Source organism: Lynx rufus, unplaced genomic scaffold, assembly GCF_022079265.1.
Source record: "Lynx rufus isolate CCGP_SWC_20201006 ecotype Redwood Valley unplaced genomic scaffold, mLynRuf1.p SCAF_8, whole genome shotgun sequence".
Classification (NCBI taxonomy): Eukaryota; Metazoa; Chordata; class Mammalia; order Carnivora; family Felidae; genus Lynx; species Lynx rufus.
Genome location: NW_025814896.1, coordinates 88325101 through 88351052, shown reverse-complemented (window position 1 = coordinate 88351052; position 25952 = coordinate 88325101). Strand labels below are relative to the sequence as shown.

Here is a 25952-nt window from a genome sequence, read left to right as displayed (position 1 = left end):
TCTCTTTCTCAGAATTTCTAGGCGACTATAAATTTAAAAAAATTAGTACACACCCAGCAAATATTATGTCATATGAAATCCAAGATAAGTAATTTAAAGTTAACTAATATGTCTAGAATTCTAGTAAAAAACATACCTGAAGATTTATTTACTTTGGTTCCAGATGTCTTAACTTGTCCAGTTTTGGCTAGTAAGAAAAATATATCAAAGACACATTACAAACAATATCACATAGATTTAGGAAAGACCTAACCTGGCAATGACTGAAAAAACACTGTAAGAAACATCCTTATACTCATCTTTGTATACTTGTGGAACTATACAGATAAATTGTGAGATATGGAGGTGATGAGAAAAAAGGCAAAGATTTCAATTTTAACTATATTAAATTGCCCTCCATGAAGTCTGTACCAACTGATATTCCCATCAATAGCCCATGACAGTGGAGCTTCCATTACCATACATAGTAGATAAGTTATTAATCACTCAAAACTGAAATGGAAACTGGTATGGTTTAATTTTTATTTTTTTAAATAGGAGTCAAGTTGTGTTAATTTTCACATGTTGAATTCAACACTATATTTTTCTCTGTGATCTGCTATTCATAATATTCGCCAACTTATCTTTTGGGTTGTTGAGGTTTTTCTCATTATTTGTTAAGAGATCTTTATATATTAAGAAAATTCATCTGGGGGCGTCTGGGTGGCTCAATCGGTTAAGCATCAGACTTCAGCTCAGGTCATAATCTCATGGTTCAGCAGTTTGGGCCCTGACATCAGGCTCTCTGCTGTCAGCACGGAACCTGCTTCAGATCATCTGTCTCCCGCTCTCTCTGCCCCTCTCCTGCTCATACTCGCAAGCACATGCTCTCTCTCTCTCTCAAAAATGAATAAATAAACATTAAAAAAAAGAAGAAGAAAATTCACCTGTATCATACAGGTAACAATTTTTTAAAAGTTATGCAAAATACTTAGGTAAAAATACTATTTATGTAATCAAATGTTTTCCTGATAGGGAAGGAAGTCCTCACTCTGAAATTAAAAAAAAAAAAAACAAAAAAACTCCACATTTTCTTTCAATATTTTAATTACCACCTTATGTATCACACTAAATCTTTGATCCATCTACATTTTCCATTAAAGTACTTTACTTTTACAAAGTGGCTAGTTAACTTAATGAATAACTAATGAATAATTCCTTGCTAATTAAAAATATTATCATAATGATTTACTGATGCTCCATCTGATCTGGGGACTATTTCTAGATTCTTTCTGTACTACTGACCTTTTGTCTATTTGTGCAACTACATGAAACTATTTTGAAACTTTACCTTTGTAAGGTATTTTATCTGTAACTTTTAACAATGATTTTCTTTTCAGTTTTTCTTTCCTTTGTAATATATATTAATACATTAGTGCTAGTCTGTCCTAATCACTCTTCCTTTGCAGAATTTTCTCGTCCACTCTGTATTATTTATATATAAACAATTAGTTCATCAGGTTTAAAAATCTTAATGGCTGGGCGCACCTGGATCACTCAGTTAAGCATCCAACTCAATTTCGGCTCAGGTCGTGATCTCACAGTTTGTGAGATCAAGACCAGCATCAGGCTGGGAGCACAGAGAGCACAGAGAGCACAGAGCCTGCTTGGTATTCTCTCTCCCCTCCCCTCTCCCCCCCCAACAACATAGTAAACTTTAAAAGAAAATAAAAATCTTAATGGTTGTGTGACACCTATACTTGAATTTAAAAAAATCTTACTGGCATTTTTACTGGGTTCGTAACATTTATTTTCTTTTAGGTTTATTTGTTTTGAGAGGGGGAGAGAGCACAAGTGGGGGAGGGCCAGGGAGACAGAGAATCTCAAGCAGGCTCCACATTGTCAGCGTAGAGTCCAATGTAGGGCTCAACCCACGAATCATGGGATCATGACCTGAGCAGAAATCAAAAGTAGGACACTCAACAGACTGAGCCATCCAGGCGCCCCATAACATTTATGTTCTAATATAAGAAAACAGGCACATTATAATGCTGAAAGGCTTTCTATCAAAGAATAAACGGTTTTCTCACTTAATCATTATTTTATGCCATTCAGTAGTATTTTAAAATTTTACTTTCGTATCTTTTGTACTTTTTATTATTGTAAATGGAACGTTTTATTAGATTACATGTAAGTGGTTATTCTTTCTACATAATAAAACAATTGAAACCTTATATTAATAAGGTGGCTAATTAGTGAGAGACAGAGCATGAGCAGAGGAGAGGCAGAAAGAGAGGGGGAGAATCCCAAGCCAACTCCATGCTCAGCTCACAGCCCGACATCAGGCTTGATCTTGAGAACCAGGAGATCATGACTAGAGCCAAAATCAAGAGTTGGACACTTCACTAACTGAGCCACCCAGATGCCCCCTTTTTATTTTTTGCTTTTTAGATTTAACAGCATTTCAGTAGACTCTCTTAGGTTTTCCATAATACATGCGTATTTGCAAATAATAATGTTGTAACATACTCTCAAATTTTTACGCCTCTTGACTTTGCACTGGCTAGTGACTATTAGGGTTAAAACAATATTTATGTTAACTGATAGAACTGATGATGAGTATCCCTTCCTTTGTTCCCTTAATGGAGACATTTCTACTAGCCTCACTATTAAACATATGCTGCCTTTTGACTTGATGTATGTGTATGTTCATATGAATATGAGCAAAAGTATATACACACAAAACACTATCATATTAAGAAAGCAGTTGCCTACTTTAAGAAATTTTGTTTTTTTGTTTTTGTTTTTGTTCTTGTTTTTTTAAACGTTTTATTTATTTTTGAGACAGGGAGAGACAGAGCATGAACGGGGGAGGGTCAGAGAGAGGGAGACACAGAATCTGAAACAGGCTCCACGTTCTGAGCAGTCAGCACAGAGCCCGACGCGGGGCTCAAACTCACGGACAGTGAGATCGTGACCTGAGCCCAAGTCGGATGCTTAACCGACTGAGCCACCCAGGCGCCCCAAAATTTTTTTGTTTTTTGATGCTTAGGAGTGGATGTTGAATTCTACCAATATCGATCTCAGCATTTATCTTTCTCTATTTAATTTGGTGAGCTATTTTAACAGATCTCTTAATTTTGAAACACTTTTAAATTTCTGATGCGGTACCTTCTTGGGCATAGCATATTATTCACTTAATGTGCTAACAGCCTCTGTATGCTAAAATTTTATTTAAATTTTTACATCAATACTCTTAAATGAAATTGTTCTGTAGTTTTAATTTATTATGATAGCTTTATCACAGCATTTAAAAACATTTAATTTTGAGGGGCGCCTGGGTGGCTCAGTCGGTTAAGCATCTGACTTCGGCTCAGGCCATGATTTCATGGTTTGTGGGTTCGAGACCCACGTTGGGCTCTGTGCTGACAGCCTGGGGCCTGGAGCCTGCTTCAGATTCTGTGTCTCCCTTTCTCTGCCCCTCCCCTGCTTGAACTCTCTCTCTCTCTCTCTCTCTCTCAAAAATAAATAAAACATTAAAAAAAGAAATTAAAAAAAAATTTTACTTTTTATTTGAAGACAACTGTAAATTCACAAGCAGTTGTAAGAAATAATACAGAAAGATCCCATACACCCTTCACCCAGTTTCCCCTGATGGTAATATCTGGCATAAAACTATATGCTATATCACAAACAGTAAACGGACATTAATACAATTACCAACATTTTCCCAGTTCTACACATTCATTAATGTGTATTTAGTGCTATGAAATTCTGTCATATACACGTAGATTACTGTGACCATGAGTTAAGATACAGAAAGCTCCATCACAAGGATCTTTCTTACCACCCACTTATAGAAATAGCCACCTGCCTCACTCCTCAATCTGACAACCACAAATCTATTCTCTATGAGACCCATTTTTTTCATCATTCAGTGTAATTCCCCTGCAATCCATCCGAGTGCTGCACGTATCAATAGTTTGTTCCTTTTTATTGCTGAGTAGTATTCCATGCTACAGATACCTCACAATTTAACCATTCACCCACTGAAGGACTTTTGACTTACTTCCAGTTTTTGGCTATTACAAATAAAGATGCTTCTGACAAAATTCAGCCTCCATTCTTGACTAAAACCCTCAACAAAGTAGGGATAGATGAAACATACCTCAACATCATAAAGGCCATATACAAAGATCCACAAGTAATGTCATCCTCAATGGGGAAAAACTGAGAAACTTTCCCCTACAGTCAGGAACAAGACAAGGATGTCCATGCTCACCACTGCTATTTAACATAGTACTGGAAGTTTTAGCCTCAGCAATCAAGACAACCAAAAGAAATAAAAGGCATCCAAACCCACAAGGAAGAAGTCAAACTTTCACTATTTGCAGCTGACATGATACTCTAGAAAACCTGAAAGACTCCACCAAAAATTGCTAGAAATAATACATGAACTCAGCAAAGTTGCAAGATACAAAATCAATGTGCAGAAATCTGTTGTGTTTCTATACACCAATAACGAAGCAACAGGAAAGGAAATCAAGGAATCGACCCCATTTGCAACTGTACCAAAAATAGCAAGATACTTAGTAATAAACCTAACTAAAGAGGTAAAAGATCTATACTTTGAAAACTATAGAATACTTATGAGAGAAACTGAAGGGGACACAAAGAAATGGAAAAGCATTCCATGAATGCTCATGGACTGGAAGAACAAACATTGTTAAAATGTCTATACTACCCAAAGCAATCTACACATTTATTGCAATCCCTATACAATACCACCGTATTTTTTGCAGAGCTAGAACAAACAATCCTAAAATTTGTATGGAACCACAAAAGACCCCAAATAGCCAAAGCAATTCTGCAAAAGAGAAACAAAACTGGAAGCATCATGATTCCAGATTTCAAGCTATATTATAAAGCTGTAATCATCAAGACAGTATGGTACTTGCACAAAAACAAACACAGATCAATGTAACAGAATAGAAAACCCAGAAATGGACCCACAACTATATGGTCAACTCATTTTTGACAAAGCCGGGAAGAATATCCAGTGGGAAAAAAAAGTCTCAGGGGCACCTGGGTGGCTCAGTCGGTTAAACGTCTGACTTAGGCTCAGCTCTTGATCTCACGGTTCTTGAGTTCAAGCCCCACATCAGGCTCTGTACTGACAGCTCAGAGCCTGGAGCCTGCTTCAGATTCTGTGTCTCCCTCTCTCTCTGCCCCTCCCCTGCTCACAGTCTGTCTCTCTTTCATCTCTCTCAAAAAAATAAACATTAAACAATTAAAAACAAAACAAAACAAAATCCAGTCTCTTCAACAAATGGTGTTGGAAAAAATGGACAGCAACGTGCAGAGGAATGAAACTGGACCACTTTCTTATACCATACACAAAAATAAATTCAAAATGGATGAAAGACCTGTGAGACAGAGAACCATCAAAATCCTAGAGGAGAAAACAGGTAGCAACCTCTTTGAACTTGGCCAGAGCAAAGAGTCATATTGCCGAAGGCAAGGGAAACAAAAGCAAACATGAACTACTGGGACTTCATCAAGATAAAAGGCTTCTGCACAGGGAAGGAAACAATCAAAACTAAAAGGCAGCCTACGGAATGGGAGAAGATACTTACAAATGACCTATCTGATAAAGGGTTAGTATCCAAAATCTATAAAGAACTTATAAACTCGACACTCAAAAAGCAATACACAGTTAAGAAATGGGCAGAAGACATTAGAATAGACACTTTCCCAGAGAAGACATCCAGATGGCTAATAGACACATGAAAAGATGCTCAACATCACTCATCACCAGCGAAAACACAAATCAAAACCTAACAATGAGATACCACCTCACACCTGTCACAATGGCTAAAAGTAACAACACAAGAAACAAATGTTGGCAAAGATGTGGAGAAAGGGGAACCCTTTTACACAGTTGGTGGGAATGCAAACTGGTGCAGCCACTCTGGAGAACAGTATGGAGGTTCCTCAAGAAACTAAAAATAGAACTACCCTATGACCCAGCAATTTTTCTATTAGGTATTTACCCAAAGGATACAAAAATACAGATTCAAAGGAGCACATGCACCCCAACATTTATAGCAGCATTATCAACAATACCCAAACTATGAAGAGAGCACAAATGTCCATCCACTGATAAAAAGATAAAGATGTGGCGTGGAATAATACTGGAATAATACTCAGCCATCAAAAAGAATGAAATCTTGCCATTTGCAATGACCCGGATGGAGCTAGAATCAGAGAAAGATAAATAACATATAATTTCATTCATATGTGGAATTTAAGAATCAAAACAGATGAACATATGGGAAGGGGGTCAAAAAGAGAAGAGAGGGAAACAAGCCACAAGAGACTCTAAATGCTAGAGAGCAAATTAAGGGGTGATGGAGCATGGTGGGTAGATGGGCTAGAAGGGTGATGGATACTAAGGAGGGCACCTGTTGTGAGAAGTACTGGGTGTTGTATGGTAAGTGATAAATCACTGAATTCTACTCCTAAAACCAATATTGCACTGTATGTTAATTAAACGCAGTTTATGAGTTTCAGCCCCCCATCTGGCTCTGTGCTGACAGCTTGGAGCCTGGAGCCTACTTTGGATTCTGTGTCTCCCTCTCTCGTTGCCCCTCCCCTGCTCACGCTCTCTCACTCTCTCTCAAAAATAAATAAACATTAAAAAAAAATTTTTTTTTTAAAAGATGCTAAAAATATTCACGCACAGGGTTTTGTGTGAAGAGGTCTTTTGTAAATGTAATTCATCCATGTGGTATAAATGCCCAAAGAGCATAACCACTGGGTGCTATCGTAAGCATATGCTTAGTTTTGTTAAGAACCTGCAATACTTGGGCACCTAACTGGTTCAGTCAGCAGGGAGTGCGGCTCTTGATCTTGGGGTCATGAGTACAATCCCCATGTTGAGTACAGAGATTACTTAAATTCATTAACTTAAAAAAAACTGCAATACTCTTTTCTGTACCATTTTAAATTCCCAATAGCAACTTACAACTTTCTCTACATCCTTAATAGCATTTGGTGTTACGATTTTGTCTAACCCTTCTGATAGGCATATAGTGTCTCTGTCAGCACTGATGTCCATATTAGCCTGCTTTTTCTTGTTTCCCTTCTCTCCATCTCCAGTTTTAAAGATAGTTTTCCTTTCCTCTGAATGCCACAGGATAGCTGAAATCAAACTAGATTTACTGCTTCCTTAAAGGTTTGTGGAACTCCGATGTGGGAACTATTTGAATCGAGTGCTTTTATTGGGGAAATAAAGGATTGAAAGTCACTCTTTTTTTTTTTTTTTTAATTTTAATTCCAGTGTAGTTAACATCAAGTGTTGTATTAGTTTCAGGAATACAATATAGAAGTTCCATATAATATTCATGCCTGGGTGGCTCAGTTGGTTAGGCGTCTGACTTCAGCTCAGATCATGATCTCATGATTCGTGGGTTCGAGCCCCGTGTGGGGCTGTATTCACAGCTCAGGGCCTGGAGCCTGCTTCGGATTCTGTGACCCTCTCTCTCTGCCTCTCCCCACTTGTGCTCTGTCTGTCTCTCTCTCTCTCTCTCTCAAAAATAAACATTAAAAAAGAAGAAAACAGGCTTAGGAAAAAAAAAGGAGTTCCATATATTATTCACTGTTCACCAAGATAAGTGTACTCTTAATCCTTTTCACCTATTTCACCCCTCCCTCCATACACCTCTCCTCTGGTAACCATCTGCTTATTCTCTATAGTTAAGAGTTTGTTTTTTGGTTTGCCTCTTTTTTTCATTTGTTCATGTTTTATTTCCTAAAAGAAAAGTCATTTTCATCTAGGAATTGAAAAGCATAAAGAATAAGATACGTTTACTAAAAACAAACAAACAAACAACTAAACCAATAAAATCTTACACAAAAAACATCATTAAATCAAGGATGACAAACTAGAAAATTATGGCTATGTTTGCCCACAGGTTCAGCCGCAACAATATAAACTCAATTTCAGTGTCCCTGTATTCTTCCTCCTACAAATATTCCCTTACTCAGCCAAGTAAAAGAGACAGACTTAACAAACTACTAATACCACGTCACTCAATGTATCCAGTATTACTAGAAGGGAATTGGGAGCTTCTAACTGCCTAGGTGAGTCAGAGAAGGTATCACAAAGAAGTTATATCTGAGATGGGCCTTAAAAAATAAATTAGAATTTCCTCCACCTCCACCCTAAAAAAGGAGTCGTAACTAACTTTCTATCTTTAGTACCTTGCACAAGGCCTGGCACCTACTTAAGCAGGTATATAACAAGTGCTTAGTAAGTAAAGTGGAATTCAGACAATTCCAAACAAATGGACAGCATACAGGTGACAAGACACTGAAAAAGTAATCTGGGACAAGCGTAAAGGATCATTTATTCAACGCTGAAGAATTTGGGCTTTCCCCTGTGGGTCACTAGAAGTGGAATGATCAGATCTGCCTTCAAGAGACTTCTGGGCATCAGTGTGAATAATGAAGTAGAGAGTGGAATATAAACACCAGTCAGGAGGCTACCTTCAAAATTCAAATGTGAAGCAATTAAAACAGTTACAGGTGTGATGCAGCAATAGTGAAAGACATAGTTTGAGGCAGATTTGTGAGAGAACTAGTTTGAATCAGCCACGGATTGGATGAAAAGAGGAAGAATGGTATTTAAGTTTGAACAGGGTTGGGTAGAAGAAAAAAGGACAGGGATAGGATTACTAACAGTTTCCACACTGGAGGATTAGTGGTGACTGTTAGATGACACAAGAAAATGAGAGGAGTAAACTTAAGGGGATAGAGAGGTTTCTGTACATATGCAAAATGTCACTGGTCCTTAAACCTACATGAGAAGAAAAAAAACCAGGAAGACAAGTATGACATAAGAGGAACAGACATTTAGGGAAACAATTAAGGGACGATAAAAGAGCAATCAAAGGAAATGAAAAACAAGTTTTTATTCTCAGAGAGGCAGTTTAATATAGGTGAGAAACTTTGAAATCATACAGTTTTAGATCTGAATCCTAACTCTTCCATGTAACCCTGAATAAGTCATTTAAACTTAAATTATTTACTCTCTTAATCTGTTTTCTCATGTATAAAATGAGAAGGGTGATTTGAAAGATTAAGTGACATAAATTGCCTGGTATTAATTATCATAACCAATGGTAAGTTTCTTTTTCTTGTTTTCTGTCTTCTGGCACAGATTATGCCCCTTGGAAGATTCTTCTAATTAACAAATAATTACCAAATTCTAAACAGTAAATTCTAACTCCAAATCAAACTAACCCTGGATCACCTATCACAGCTCTTCTCACTTTATAAAGCACGTTATTTAGTATTTATTATCTGTCACTTCAAGTAATATGTAAGCTACTTGGAAATAGAGATCTTGCCTATTTGGTTCACTGACATATCCTAACACTTTAAAAAGTGCCTCCTATTATAAGCATACAGTAGGTGCTCAGTATTCTTACTTCTTTTTAATTAGTGATGGGTAACAGTTCTGAAGTTTATCATTCTGATCAAATTATACTTTTGCTTCCTGACTTCTCTTCATCCTGATTTGTGCTTGTGATCAAAGTTCTCTTTAAAACTCCCATTATTAACTTGTCACTGTCCAATCTGACATTGCTGATCTCAAAAAAAGGTACCATACACCCTCACCTTTCTCACCTGACATTTTCTCAGTCCTACTTACAGGCTCCTGTCTTTCTATAGTTATATTAGAAGGGAGGAAATACTTGGTTTGAAGCACTTCTCCCTCTACTCATTGCTTTTATGTGTTAGGACCACTCCTAAAATTTAGACCTCAATCTTGACAAATAATTTCTCAGGTATCCCACTTTTAACACCATGTGACTGGCTGACCTAGACAATATGTCCGATAGTCTTTGACAGATGAAATTTATCAACGTTGAAATGTGAGTTCATGGTTTTCCTCAAATTCAAAGAGACCACTGCATCTAAATTTTCCTATTATAATCAATATTGCCACATCTTCTGGTAAAAACCACCTAGCCTAAAACCTTGAACATTTTAAATTATTTTAATTTTAAATTTTATCCACTAAAAAATTCTATATAATAAAAATTCAGATTTTACCACCCCACACCATTTTAATTAACATTATTACATCCAGTCCCTATTACCTTAAAGGGAATCCCAACTGTGTTTTCTCAACAGGATTTTTCAATCTTTCCATTTATCCAATCTATGTAACAATCTAGTGGTTTATTCTCTATGGCAATTTCCCAGAGTCTATACTAATTATCACTAGGTCTTACACAGAAAAAACGGGGAGTACCTTAGCCAAGCTTCATCAACAGTGGGTTAAACAAAGCTAAACAGGTTTCTTTCCTGCCCTGCAGGATTTAATAATGGGAACGTAGTCTATGAAATTTTTTTAAAGGGGGAAAAAAAAAAGAAAAAGCTATAATACAAACTTGATCCAAAGTATCTTCCAGGACTTAGTCTCTAACACACCATATTCTGAGAAATGCTATTAACAGGGTCAAACTTAAAAACTTCCCAACATGACTTTTCAAGGCTTTCTATAACAAAGTGATTCCCCAATTGTTACTTTTGTTTTATCATCTCCCTAATTGAAGTAATCTTCTGCACCTCTCTATCCCTCCTTCCCCATACATATTACATATGAATTTCTGAATAGAAATCCAGAATACACTGTACACTGGCTTTTCTAAGAGATAACACACAAAAGAATTTAACTTTCTAAATGTATTTTATGTCTATTTATTTTAGTTTTTCTGTCTCATCCTTCACTATCAAGCTATCTATTCTTACTAAAGTCAAGACTGTTTGTTTCGGCAATAACTTCTTTCCAAACCTAAACAGACTGAGAAAATGCAGTTTATTGAAACTATATGCAAAATTCACTTAGCTAGATACATAATAAATATCTGCAATGTTTTCCTGAGTACAAAGAAACAACTTCAACACAGAAGTGTAGTGACATCAATTTGTTTGGTCTGTTTTATTTACTTTTGCACTCTCAGCAAACTTTCAAAATCAAAGGAGACCAATCAAGCAATCTTAACGTATTTTTATGTTTTGTCTTATTGGTAGGAGATGGAAGGAGGTACTATGGTAGGTATTTTACATACACTACCTCACTGAATCTTTATGTACTAAATATTAACCACTAGCTTAATACAGAGACCAATATGGATCCCTTTCACTAAAGCACAATAAACAATGTTTTTCTACTATCATCTTGCAAGAAGTTTTTAGTAAACTGACAAAATATACTCATTTGGAGGAGTATTAAAAGTAACTTACCAGCAGCACCTGAAGTCACAGTATCAACAGCTTTGGAAGCATCTAGATCTTTTCTATTGAAAAGAAAAAAATTAGGCAAAGATTGAAATTTTAAGTTCTAAAACTTTTAAAGATGCAAAACTTAGATCTAAAAAAGTTCAGGGATGCCTGGATGGCTCAGCAGGTAGAGCACGAGACTCCTAATCTCAGGGATGGGAGTTCAAGCCCCACACTGGTCACAGAACTTATTTACTTACATACCTATATACGTAAATATTTTAAAATTTAAAGTTTAATGTATTCATTTTGAACAATGTCCCATTTAAACTGGAGTCAGGGTAATAAAATATATTAAAAATGCAGTTGTATAAAAATTTTAAAATTTTAATTCATATGCCCATTCATTCTAGCATTATAAAGTCATGGAATTACTTACTTTAAAGTAGATGCAGCTGTTTTCTTTGAATCTGATGCTTTTTTCTTCACCTCTTTGTTCTATGAAAAAGATTTTGAAAAAGAAAAAATTAGTTTTTTCCCCCAAATACAAAAGGCAATTTAGAAAGTACACAAGAGTACAAGAAATTTAACAAAAAACATTATTATGAAATTCAGATCAATTTAACATATATTTATTGAATTCTCACTAATTGCCAAGCACAATTTTAGGCACTGGAGAGTAGTGAATAAAACAAAGACCCTGCTCTCAAACGAGTTTAACTTCAAAGGGTAAGGAAAGAAAGACCATAAGGAAATTAAAAATATGTATATATCTGTTAGCAACAAGTGCTATGGAGAAAAATAACAGAAGAGGGAAACAGAAGCTCTTGTTGAGGAATGAGAAGCTGTGCAACTTTCAATAAGTTATGCAAGTCGCACTGAAAAGGTGATATACGAGCAAACACCTAAAGGAGATAAGAGTGGAAGCGAATCCTTGTATTGAAAGCATTCCAGACAGAAGGAACAGCAACTGTAAAAGACTTTTGAGATCCATGCCTATTAGCTTAAGGAGTATAAAGGATGCTTGGGGTTGGAAGTAGAGGATAATTTTAGTTATATGCAGGTTGGGTTTCCTGAATGTATCCACCATGTCTTTCGTCTTCACCATTTTAAACTCTTTAATATTCACGAATAGACTTTAAGTTCCAAGAAGGGTGAAAGCACATCTGCCTTGGGGCGCCTGGGTGGCTCAGTCGGCTAAGCGCCTGACTCTTGATTTCGGCTTAGGCAATGATCTCACAGTTCCTGAGTTTGAACCCTGCATGGGGCTCCATGCTAACAACATGAAGGCTGCTTGGATTCTGTCTCTCCCTCTCTCTCTTTCCCTTCCCTGCTCATACTCTCTCTTAAAGTAAACATTTTTTTTTTTTTTAAAAGAAAGCACCTCTGTCTTGTCACCACTATATCTTCTGCAGATACCACAATGCCTGACACATAACAGATTTTTAAGAAATAGTTTTTCAATTAAAATGAAATCAAATTCTCATCTGAATTCTGATTGTATCTTTGGTTTCATCTCCTTGTTACTCATTAGAATTTTCTATAATGCTCAAACGACTGATCACTGTTTCCCAGCATTGCTTTTCATTTCCGTGCAATCTTCTTGGATCTTAGCTGACTGCTTGCTCTAGGTTTTAGAAGTCACGTCTCCATGAATTTTGCCAAAACATACTAAATTAAAATTTTTTAAGTCTTGTTGTTTTTGTTTTGTTTTTGCAGAGTTGAGCTGCAGCACTATTTCGTAGTTGCAATGGAAAACCTGATACTTTTTTCTAGATCAAGTGCTCCTGCTTCTTTAAAGAAAATTCTAGGAGTATGGACCACAATGGTCCATTTCTCTGGGGAAAAAAAACAATGCTTGCTTTCATCAGATTCTTGGTAGTGGCGGTGGAGAAAGCAGCTCAAAAATGTTTTAAGAATCAGTATTAAAGATTACACTGACTTATAACTAAAGGTAATTAAGTTTGTTAGAGTTGTGCAGACTCATTTTAATCCTTCAGGTTTAAATATAGGGATGTGGGAAATTTTCATCTTTTCTGTATCATTTATTGATTCAAAGTAGCAAAATGGAGAGAATATTCTTTGAATCACAGCCAGAATCAAAGGCAGTCTTTAAATATTTTTTTTCATGTTTATTTATTTCTGAGACAGAGAGAGACAGAGCATGAGAGGGGGAGGGGCAGAGAGAGAGGGAGACACAGAATCGGAAGCAGGCTCCAGGCTCCAAGCTGTCAGCACAGAGCCCGACACGGGGCTCGAACTCACAAACCGTGAGATCATGACCTGAGCCGAAGTTGGTCACTCAACCGACTGAGCCACCCAGGCGGCCCAGAATCAAAGGCAGTCTTAACCTGAAACGTCAAATGTGGACAGAAAACTTGTCTTGGTTTGACTATTCATGCCAAAAGTAAGATCTGGACCAAGAAAGCAGTAGCACTGCCCTTCTTTTTCCTAGTTTGGGTTCCCAGCCTGTTTTTGGCTTGCTCTGGCAAGAAAGTTTGATTCTCCCCCTGTGGTAAAAGGCCAAGAAGGTTATCTATACACTTCCAATCTGAAAAAGCCATAGCTGGAATCCTGCATGGGATTTTCCTCCAGTCAATCCCTAGGAATGATGCTAGATTAGGACAGAAGAATCAGGAGTTAGCTTTGTAAGGCTCCTTCAATTCAGCACCACCCAAACTATATTTAGTTGAAGAAAAACAATATTTTTGACATGTAGAGTGCATATTTTCTAGTTTCTAGTGCTGATAGTTTCCCCTATTCATTACTATGAAAATCAGAATGGTAAATATGGATGGGCTTTTCTTGGACCTCTGTTGTTACCTTACCAAACTTATCAAAAAGCTATCCAAGAGAATTATTTTAATCTTACTGAAATATTCTAATAACCTAGATGTATCCTTATTCGCCCATTTCCCCAGATTAAATTTTTCAGTATTAAATAAGACTGATCTCCCCAGTTTTCACAATTGAATGATCGGTCAGGTCTCGTTTGAGAGTAAGAGCCATTTCTCCTTCCTATTCTCAAGTTTGCATATGTACCCAAAACCATTACTATTATTATAGTAGCCTGATGGACTAAATAAGTATTTTAACTGGACCTCATTGATTTTTTTCTCTTCTTCCCTTTAGTCAATCTGCTAAGCTTTCTTTCTTTCCCTTCTTCAGTCATTTGCCTAGTTCATTCTGCAGATCACTCCCAAATGAATCTAATCCATTTTGTGTCACAGCCCTGTTCAAAACCTGGAATAACATTTAACTGTCTTCAGGATAAAGTTTATGTTCTTAAATTATGCATGCAATTCTTGCTTCTCACTCCACCTCTGCAACTAGAGGAAGTTATATGTCACTGTTCTGGTAAATCAATTGTAGATAAAAGTTGCTCAGGAACTTATTCTTTCAAAAAAAAAAAAATCAAAACCCATATTGCTTTTGATTTTTATCCCTTTCTTTCTGCTTGGAAGATAAAAATGGTGCCAGAAGGTATGGCAACCATCTTCATCAACGGAGGATGAAAAGTACATGCTAAAGGTGGTGGATCAGAAAAACAAAAAAGTTGGGTTCCTGATGACACGGAGCTCCTGTACCAACCGTGTACCACCTACCTTCAGACTTTCTGTTAGGAGATAAATAAACCTCTCATTTATTTCATAAACTACTGGTGAAATTTTCTGTTAGCGGAAAATATAAGAAATTCTAAGTAATAAAATTGGTAATAATTAAGGTTATCATAAAATTCATTATTCAAGATAGGACAATGGAAATAAAGAGATGGCATGTCACAGATGTAAACCAGGATCATGGGTTACTTAGTAAGTAATCAGAAAACATAAAATTAAAAAATATAGATGCTTTATCAAAAAGCAATTTAACTAGTATTTATGATATATACAAATAAATGTAAGAAATAAACTTAACACCCCCTCCAAAATGTACATTATGGAAACTTTACAAAAGAACATTAGGAAAAGAAACTAAATGAGGTCTAAATAAACAGAGACAAGCCATCTTTCTAAACAGAAAGAGTTAGTATTATAAAAATTTCAATACACAATACAGTATCAGTTAAACTGCCAAAAAGAGTTTTCAGAGAACTTAAACTGATTCTAAAACCAATACGCAGGAGTAAATGTTCAAGATTAACTAAATTTAAATAAGGAACAAAGAAAAAAGATTCTATCAGAAAGACAGGCAATTATATAAAATTATAATAACTGTAATAATAACTGAAATCATGTATTATTGGAACAGAAATAAACAGACTGAGCTAACAATAGTCTGAAACAGATCTATATATGCAGGGCAATTTATACACATAAAGATAGCTTTTGAAATCAATGAAGAACCAATTAGGTACAAATGGTGTTCGGCTAATTGGGTCTCCATTTTCGAAATAATGTTGATCCCAATAACACATTATACCACAATTTATACATTAAAATAATAATGGAAGCATATCTTCTTGGCATTGGTATAGAGAAGGTCTTCTAAAACAAGAGGAAAGCAAAAAAGCAAAAGCCATTAAGAGGGAATAAAATCAACGTTGAGTACACTGAAACTAAAAACTTCATATATGGATATACATACAAACAACACAGAGGAAGAAAATACATAGTACAAAATTAGTATCTAAAATCATTAACACCCCCAAATGAAATTTTTAAAGTTTATTTATTTTAAGAGACAGAGAAAAAGATGGCGTGCAAGGGGGAGGGGCAGAGAGAGAGGGAGAGAGAAAGGAACCTAAGAAGGTTCCTCGCTGTCAGTGCAGAGCCCAACACAGGGCTCGAACTCACAAACTATGAGATCATAAACTGAGCCGAAATCAAGGCAGACACTTAACCAACTGAGCCACCAAGATGCCCCCAAACAAAACTTTTTAATAGTTTTTTAAAAAGTCTTTTAAAAAATACAACCTAAAAGACAGATGGGAACAGATATTCATAGCTCATTAAAATAGTAATTAATAGCTAATAATTATAATAGCTATAATTAATCTACATATACTAACATGGTTAGAGCTCCAAATCACTGATTGAAAAGTGCTACAAGGCCCCTATAAAGTAGGCATTCTTCAGCAAATATAATAATTACATGAAAAGAATACTCGTGAACAAAGCAAAGCTTACTGAATATTTCTAAGTACTTTCACAGACATTACCAATGGTTAAACTAAAGCATAAAAAATGTCTAGAAAGACTAAACTCATAAATATTAATACTTCTAAGGAAACACAAGTCCCAAAAGACTATATACACTCTATAATTGTTTATTTAAAGTTCAAAATAGGCAAAACTCAACTATAGTATTAGAAATCAAGTTAAGGATTACTTTTAGGCAGAAAGGACGGTGTAAGAATTCAGAAGATGTATGCAAGGGGCTTCCAGGATGTAGTCAATGTTAGTTTGTGACCTAGGTAGAGGTTTCACAGATGTTTGCTAACTTTGTTAAGTATTTTCTCCTGCTCTACTGCTTGCCATTTAATACTGTTTATAGTGCTATTTATATAAAGTTGTTAATTTCAATATATTTTAATCTATATTAAATCTGCTGAGTGAACATACAATCTGCTGAGTGAACATTTATGTTTTATGCCTTTTATGTATGTATCATACTTTATTTTATTTTTACTGAGAGAGAGAGAGAGAGAGAGAGGGAGGGAGAGAGAGAGAGAGAGAGAGAGACTCCACGTACAAGCAGGGGAGGAAGAGGCAGAGAGAGACAGAGACAGAAAATCCCAAGCAGGGTCTAGGCTCAGTGCACAGCCCGATGCAGGGCTTGATCCCACAATCCGGGGGTTATGACCTGAGCCATGCTTAACCAACTGAACCACCCAGGAGCCCCTGTTCGTATCATCAAATTAATCAACAACAATGAAACATGTGTGATCTAAATCCAGTTTACCTGTGATTTTTTCTTTCCTGGAACACATATTTTCACATTTTTCCCTTTTATCAGAAGAGGTGTTGTTTCAATATACTTCATGACTGCTGTAACTGCCTCTTTAAATTCCATTTCCAAGTAAGCCTAAATAAAATGTATTATACTGTTAGTCAAAAATCGAACTCAAAATTCTCTGTATGACTTGGTACTTTTTGTGGAACATAAAACTATGAAATTACCTCAACTCCTGGTTCCTTTTACCTCTTTTTGTTTTGCTCAAGTGTCATTTGATCTCTATGGTGTTTTCGCACATGAAATGGGACATTTAACCTTATAGAATTTCTACACTATTACCAAGAAAGGACGGGGAAAACAGGGGTCCGTGGCAGGCTTGTGGAACCATGAGACATAGGAGGCTTGGCTGAGTAACCAGAGAAGGCAAGATCTGGTCTAGCGGCTTTAAGTCTGACATTTTTAAGTTTCTTGCAACAATGAACACTACCAACTATGTTCTCCTGTTTTGTCTCACAATTTTTTTTAAATTTTTTTGTAGTGTTTATTTATTTTTGAGAAAGAGAGATAAAGTGCAAGCAGGAGAGGGGCAGAGAGAGAGGGAGACACAGAATCTGAAGCAGGCTCCAGGCTCTGAGCTGTCAACACAGAGCCTGATGCGGGGCTCAAACCCATAAACCCACAAACCCACAAACCGTGAGATCATAACCTGAGCTGAAGTCGGACACCTATCCAACTGAGCCACCCAGGCGCCCCTTGTCTCACGATTTTATGTTCTACTTAGTCTGGGGTTGTTCATAATTTTAATGAACTTTACTGTGTGAGGCATAGGAATACAATACACATGTAAAAAGTATGGTACACCAAAGTCATTTTTTGCTATAATCTTACCAGTGTGTAAAGCAATGGAAAGCGAACTATAACCCGTCACCTGTTTTCACAAGTAGTTTTTCTGAACAAACCCATGCCCATTCATTTGTATATTATTTATGGCTACTTTTGTATTACAATGGCAGTGTTGAGTATCTTCAATCTTACAGCAAAGCCTAAAATATTTACTATCAGGCCCTTTACAGAAAAAGTTAACCAATCCCTGTTGTAAAGGATATAAAACAGTATGCTGGGACCTTGTTCACTGGAATCTAATCATTTACATTAACTCTCAATTATTAATTATATATGTAGTAAAAGCTACTAAAAGATCCAACATCAGTCTTTATCAAGTAATAACTTTGTATGCATTTTGAGAACAGAGACTCACTTCTTTTCTATAAGGAACAATGAGGACATCATTAACTTTTCCAAATGGTTGAAACATTTTCCTAATCTCTTCTTCAGTACAGCCATCCTCTGGTAATTCAGATATAAGAAGAACTGAACCATAATGCGAAGACTGGTCTTTCCGAAGCTATATTTGAATGAAAGAAAATTTTTAAAAAACTGAATTAAGCTGTGAAGTACAATAATAATTCCCAATATAATTTCTGCTACCATTAACCTTAGTCCTTTAAGCAGACTCTTCTAAATATTTTAGCACAATTAAAAAAAATTTTAAATGCTGAAGTAGTAAAAACTGTTTTATATTTTACCACTCAACCCTAACAGTGGTCAGAGTTTATACATACACAATCACAAATGCTCTTTTCTGTTTAGAAGCATTTTATAATAAACAAGACCTATGGAATAATCTAAAACTACTGAAGAATAGTTTTCTATATGAATCTACAAGGCCTATCACTAATGAAGCTGAAATTACAGCTTTGTTAACTCTGTGTTTTAATAATTGAAATGATATCGGGGCGCCTGGGTAGCTCAGTCAGTTAAGCATTCAGCTTCGGCTCACACCATGATCTCATAGTTCATGAGTTCAAGCCCCACATGGAGCTGTCTGCTGTTAGCACAGAGCCCACTTTGGATCCTCTGTCGTCCCCCCCTGCCCCCCACCTCGCACTCTATCTCTCAAAAATAAACAAAAAAACTAAGATTTCTAAAAAATAATAATAATAATTGAAATGATATGTAGGGGCACCTGGGTGGCTCAGTCAGTTAAGTATCCGACTTCAGCTCCGGTTATGATCTCACAGTTTGTGGGTTCAAGCCCTGTGTTGGGCTCTATGCTGACAGGTCAGAGCCTGGAGCCTGCTTTGGATTCTGTGTCTCCCTCTCTCTCTGCCCCTCCCCAGCTCATGCTCTGTCTCTGTCTCTCAAAAATAAATTTTAAAACGTTAAAGAAATGATACCTAGGTAAGTATAACATTTAAAAAGATTCATATAAAATATGTATAAAATCTGAATACCCTGCAATATGAAATTTTTCACCTATGTCAAAAACTGTCTCCCTCTCTCTCTCCCTCTCTCAAAAATAAACAAACATTGAAAAAGTTCCACTGCCACCATCTACAAGTCCTGGGAAAAAATGAAAAGAACATTAAACATTAATTTAGCCTATTCCCCATATTAAAAATTTCTTCCCAACACTTCAAAATTGTGTAATTACAGGTAGATCATTTTAAGTGTATCCTTCTAAATATAAGCTCTTTGAAGGCAAGGAATTAGAACTGTTGAAAATATTTAGACAAGTTAAGAGTAATATGCACCTAAATACCTGAAGATTTGTTAATACTACAACACACTAAACATCTGATAATTTGGCCTAAAATTAGCAATTACCCTAATGTTTTCCAGATGATTCATATACTATTTACTATGATAGTAATTAACATATGTAATAAAAATAATACCTCAGGATTATAACTAACAGTCAAAATACAGTCAAAATACACCAATAAATCAGTACCAGAAAATAAGCTGTTCTACACTGGACAAGAGTATTTGACTTCTGAACTATACTTCAAAAAAGTAAAAAAACTGATTAAAAATGATCAATTCTCACTAGAGACTTGTACAGCTTACAAAAACTCATTTATATTGCTGGTGATTACATTCACCTTACCCACCAAAGAGCAAAACTCATCACAACAACCTGTTTGTGTGGCTAGCCAAAAACCACCAAACCACCGAAATGTTCTCACTTTTGTTACATCAAATGCCAAACCTCCAGGATTTATTTGTAAGCTATGAGATTTTGAATTATTGGGCTTTTACTAAATTCATAAAACCAACCAATAAAATATTCCATATCAACATACTTCAACAAGTCACAATTTCAAACCTTTAAAATATGAAAATAAAAAATTCAAGCAACTTTTTCTGTCATAATAAGACATGTATATACACAATTGCACTAACAATTCAAGAACTACTGACCTTACGCTGGAGAGAAACAGCTTTATCAGACACTTGTTTACATTCTGGTAATGTGTCATCTTCGATATTCTTGACTTTGTAACGAGTAGAATGTCCCCCTAAATTTGAATCACTCTTTGTAGAGTTTGTAGATTTTACTGATGGCTTTGATCCACTGCCAGTTTTAGGCTTTTGTGCTGGTGAGTGTCCTTTATCAACTGCTTCAAGATGCTTCTGTTTACTGAATTCTGACCCATGCCCGGATCGTTGTACTACATCTTCTAATGCTTTTTTTCTATCTAGTAAAAAGGACATAAATGAAACTTCAACTGAAAAGAACTTAAGATGGAAACTATCTCATCACATTAGTAAAGAAAAAGGAAGAACTCAAATGCCCAAATACTTATCACATAGAGCCACTGTCAAACCAAACAGGAAGCAAATACACACAAAAAAATTCTGAGTTTTCAATTCTTCACTCATGAGCTTGAGTGGTCCTCAAACTTCTGATTTCAGAATCCCCCTTCACTCTTAAAAACTGAGGACTCCAAAGAGTTTCTGTGTTAAATTTATCAGTATTTACCATATAAGAAATTGAAATCAAAATTTTAAAATATTTACTAATTCATTTAACAATAATAATCTCCTGTGTTAGCATAAATAACATTTTTATGAAAAACAACCTTAATTCTCAAACAAAAAATTAGGTGGAGGAGTAGCACCACTGTGTATTTTCCCAAAGATATTCATGTTGCACTTAAAACCTGCTTCTGCATCAGTCTGATAGATACATTATTTTGGTTGAAATGTATAAAGAAAATCCAGCTTCACAGACATGTAGTTGGAAAAGGGAAGATGCTGGAGACCTCTAAAAAGATCTCAGAGGAAACATATTGAGATATTTCTAGAAAGGTCACTAAACCAATATTAAGACACAGATTGAAAATATGAAAAATACCAAAAAAATTTTAAATTAACTCATGGCCAAACAAACTAAGATGTTTGCCTAGCCATGGTTTTTAAATTTGATTCTGGGTAGACAGATAAACTCTCCCAAATTTCTTCTGATAGTTAATAAAAGAAGATCAGACTAGGTTGGGATGTGGGTCAATTTCACATAGAAATTCTAAACACAGAAATGAAATATTCCATTTTATTAGAAGGGCTAAGGCAAATAGCGCAAAATGTCAACTTTGGTTAAATCTTGACAGTAGCATACACGTCACCATTTCAAACTTATTAAAAATATAGAAATAAAAAATTCAAAAAAAACCAACTGAAAAATTCAGTCAAAATAAGTAGATCTATTATTCACATCCATAAGTGTACCTGATGATTTCACTGATCTCCGTGATGTCCTTTCAGGGCTAACTGATCGATAGCATTTTGGACTACCTCTAAATGGATTTCTCATTCGATATGGTGAACGGGATCTGGATCTGTATCTAGAAATGAAACGATGGCAAATTCTTGGACTTCGACTTCTCGGTCTGTATATATAGCGTATTGGGCTTCGAGATCGACGGAATCTGTGACTTGAGCTTGATCTCCTAGAATGTCTAGGACTGGGGGAATGAGAACGTCTTCTTGGAGTTTCATTTTCTTTTCTATTGCCTTCATTTCTACAAAGAATGGGTGAGGGGGGATCAAAAGATTCAGCAATTTAATGTAAATTTAGGTTATATTAAATAACAAAAGTCACTTTTTTTTAATGTTTATTTTTATTTAGAGAGAGAAAGCGCCAGTGGGGAGAGGGCAATGAGAGAGGGAGAGAGAGAATTCCAAGGAGGCTCCGTGCTGTCAGCGCAGAGCCCAGTGCAGGGCTCAAACCCACAGTGAGATCATGACCTGAGCCAAAACCAAGAGTCGGATGCTTAACCAACTGAGCCATCCAGGCATCCCCCGAAGTCCCTTCTTAACAACAGGTTATTAACAATACCAAACTCTGATACCATATATTTATTTAAAACAAAAAACCTATGTTATGGTGCAATTCAGCCTTGTAGATAAATAAGAAACAAACAAATGTTTATCCCTCTAATTGCTTGGATCCCAGTTTTGCTAATACACAGACAATACCCTTCATCATTTTCCTGAGCTTTTCCTATATCACAATATAGACAATTATGTATTGAAAGTATTAAGTTATATAAAGAATTTAAGAAACGACTTACATGAACAAATGCTTTTCAACAATTTTTCCTGAGAGATTATACCAGCTACAAATATTAAAGTCTTTGACTGCTGTACTTGCATATACATACATTAAATAGGTACCTCCTAGGGAATATAAAGTTTAATGAAACCACTCCTAGCCTTCAAGGCATTTATAACATAAGATCCCCGAAACATAAAATAACAAACGCATAAAGTATCTTCAGGAAAGACTAAAAAAAATAAAAACCAGAAGTTCACAGAGGTGAGCTATCATACTTAAGCTGGGTAATTAAAGATTCATAGAGATTGCTGCATTTGTCTGATGTTTCAAAGTGAAAACAATCAAAACAGGAACTCAAAAAGAATACCTTTAAAAAAAAATACCTGTTTACTTTTAAGAGAAAAATTAAGTCTCAACAACACCACTATTCAAAAAAGAATTACCTTCTTGATGGGAGGATCTCAGGATTCCAATCAGGATACCTATTTTGAGAATAAACAGTATTAATGAACAGTTGAAATGAGACTATAAGTTTCAATTAATCTTTCCCTGCAATGTATCAGGACTATTCAAAACCTAAGTTTACATAATTTATTAGTAGATTAATATATGAAAATTTTCTTGGAAGTAAAATATTTGAGTGTCTAATTCAAGAAATAATCAAAGCATTACTCTAGTAGGCATTTCAAGGAAAAGAAACACATTCTCAATTTTGAAGACTTCAAAGTTTACTTAAGTAAAATAGGGAATACACATAAAAGTGTGTAAAGAGGTACAGAATAGGTACATGACACAAGTTTAGGTAGAGGTTAAAAGACAAAGACAGTTCATGCACTTTGCAGAACTCCAGGGGACACAATTCTATAGAATACAACATGTATGGAGCCCTTTACACTGTACCTAGTGGTTCTCGAAAAGACACATCTGGTGGGAAGATTCGGGAGAATTTGCAGAAAAGGCTGTTTTCCAGGTAGCCCTTTAAGGTCTACCAATAGGCATGGATCAAGGTAGGTTTCATTAAGTGGCGATACATAAAAGAATTTAGAGGCAAAATAAGTATTCTATTCCAGGAACTGGTCTGGCTGCAGCATGGAAATGATGAAAAGCAATTATGAGGGGAAAAACCTGCAACGGTGGCTCAGAATTACAAACGGTGAAGGTCCTAAAGGTAAGGAGGGTGCACATTAAGTAAAAGGCAATAGGGGACCAATAAACATTTCTGAAATGCAAGAGAACACAAGAATTTTTCACAACGACTAGAAATAAATATCTGGAATTATGGGGAAAGATGAGGACTAAGATACTGAAAAATCAGGCATGCAGAAGTCACATATAGCACAAAGACTGTGTGAGACTAACAGAGAATACAGTTTATAGGAAAAAAGGGGCTGAGGACACCAACACTCAAGAGTAACGCAAAGACAAACCAATAAAAGAGATTAAGAAACCACAGGAAAAAAAAAGTAGAAGGAACAGTAACATCATAGAAGTCTAAGAAAAAGACATCTTCATCCGCAACTTTTCTAGAGAATCTGAACTTGGAAGGTTAATTGGAAATTTTGGAAAAAATTTTAAATTGGAAATTAAATCATTAAGCCAATTAATATTCAAAAACACAATTTCAATAACCAAGAGGAGCGCCAGGTAAGGAAATGGAAGCAGCCGACTCTTACAGCAAGTCACCTGGCAGGAAAATAAAGTCAGGTCAAAACCACAGTAAGGTAAAATGGCTTTTATTTGTTACTATTTGTCTCAGACAATGTTAGCAGGTTAACTCAACAGCAATTCTCAACTTCCTTTTCACTTGCCTGCCTCTACTACAAAGGCTAAAAAAAGCTAAATATTTGCTTTCCTAGCCTCCTTAGAACATAGCCAGTGATAGGTTCAAACGAATGAGACATAGGTGCAAAACCACTGGCAAAATTCTTCCTGCTTCTTGCCCCCTTCTTCCTGCTTTGAGAAACATGATGCCTAAAGCATCTTGTAACTATAAGGTGACAAACTATGAAGACAAAAAAAAAGTTAACTTTAACCCAGCATATCCATCACCCAGCATCAACAATTGTCAAAACATGAATAACTGTTTCATTTACACTTACCCTTTACTTTATTACCATCTAAGAAGGTAAATTTCTGGTCTATGATATAACATTTAACAATAAGACCTCTAGGGCACCTGAGTGGCTCAGTTGGTTAAGCATCTGACTCAGTTTCGGCTCAGGTCATGATCTCACAGTTCACAGGTTCGAGCCCCACATCCGGCTCTGTGCCAATAGCACAGAGCTGCTTGGGATCCTCTCTCTGTCCCTCCCCTGCCTGCACACGCGCTCTTTCACTCAATCTCTCAAAATAAATAAATAAACTTTACAAATAAACAAATCAATCAATAAAAGCAAGACCTCTGGAAGCGCTTAGCTAGCTCAGTCAGTAGAACATGTGACTCTTGATCTCAGGGCTGTGAGTTCGAGCCCCATGTTGGGTGTGGAGATTACTTAAAAATAAAATCTTAAAAAAAAAAAGGCAAGCCCTCTGGAATCAAACAATGCTAGGTCTAAGTATACATGCTGACATTTAATGACCATGCATCTGAAACCCAGTTACTTAATGTGAGTAAGCTTTAGCTTTCTCACATGTACAATGCTAGAAATATAGCTGCTTGTCAACACAGAGGTTATTAAGTTCCTTGAGCTCTCCAGTTTATGGATTCACAAGATCTTGAGGGCCACCTTTCAAGAGTTAGTAGTAATGTTTTGGATCCTCATTAGGCTGACTGCTAAAATACATGTTCTTGTCTCTGCTGCCAGGGCAGGAAGATAAAACATATATACTATTCTTCAAGTAGAGTTTGGACTATCTATATATTGTCTAACTAGTTTAAAATGTGTTTCAGAAGCATGGTACTCCTCACAAAGGCAGTACAGCATAATTCCTAAGAACAAGAACCTAAGAGACATTACCTATGTCCCAATGTGATCAGTGTACACATCACCAATAGTTTTTGTGACAAAAAGTTCAATCTCAATTTAATTATAAGGAAACAAACAGAAAATACAAAATGTACTTTTGGAACATTCTACAAGACAACTTTCCTGGATGTTTCAAAAGAAGTCAACGCTGTGAAAGCATTCCTCTCAAAAAAATAAATGAATGAAATGAAATGAAACGAAACAAAACAGGCAGAGTAGGCTGTTCTAGCTTAAGAGACTGTCATGCATGAATCTTGACTGAATCTCAGATTGGGAGTGTGGTTGGGGGATAGGCAGGGATTCATTGTGGTTATAACAGATAACCACTGTAGAAAAATTTCCTTGCTCTTAGAGGAGACAGATGTTGAATTGAGGAGTGATGTTACCATAACGTTTGTAATTTATTTTCAAAT

General features: G+C 35.9%; 1 protein-coding gene across 6 annotated transcripts in view; it reads right to left on the bottom strand.

Moving 5' to 3' along the window:
- ZNF638 (zinc finger protein 638) overlaps nucleotides 1-25952 on the bottom strand; it is a 70607-nt gene that overhangs the window by 35715 nt on the left and 8940 nt on the right. For 4 of the 6 annotated variants that reach the window (XM_047067617.1, XM_047067610.1, XM_047067612.1 and 1 more), the window contains exons 3-10: nucleotides 23017-23055; nucleotides 21745-22037; nucleotides 20437-20714; nucleotides 18431-18577; nucleotides 17179-17301; nucleotides 11714-11772; nucleotides 11299-11351; nucleotides 137-187 (exon numbers count right to left, since the gene is read on the bottom strand). In XM_047067617.1, the coding sequence (XP_046923573.1) occupies nucleotides 137-187; nucleotides 11299-11351; nucleotides 11714-11772; nucleotides 17179-17301; nucleotides 18431-18577; nucleotides 20437-20714; nucleotides 21745-22037; nucleotides 23017-23055 (1043 nt within the window). The remainder of the gene's footprint in view (nucleotides 1-136; nucleotides 188-11298; nucleotides 11352-11713; nucleotides 11773-17178; nucleotides 17302-18430; nucleotides 18578-20436; nucleotides 20715-21744; nucleotides 22038-23016; nucleotides 23056-25952) is intronic. The other 2 variants (XM_047067616.1, XM_047067611.1) reach the window with 2 other exon arrangements.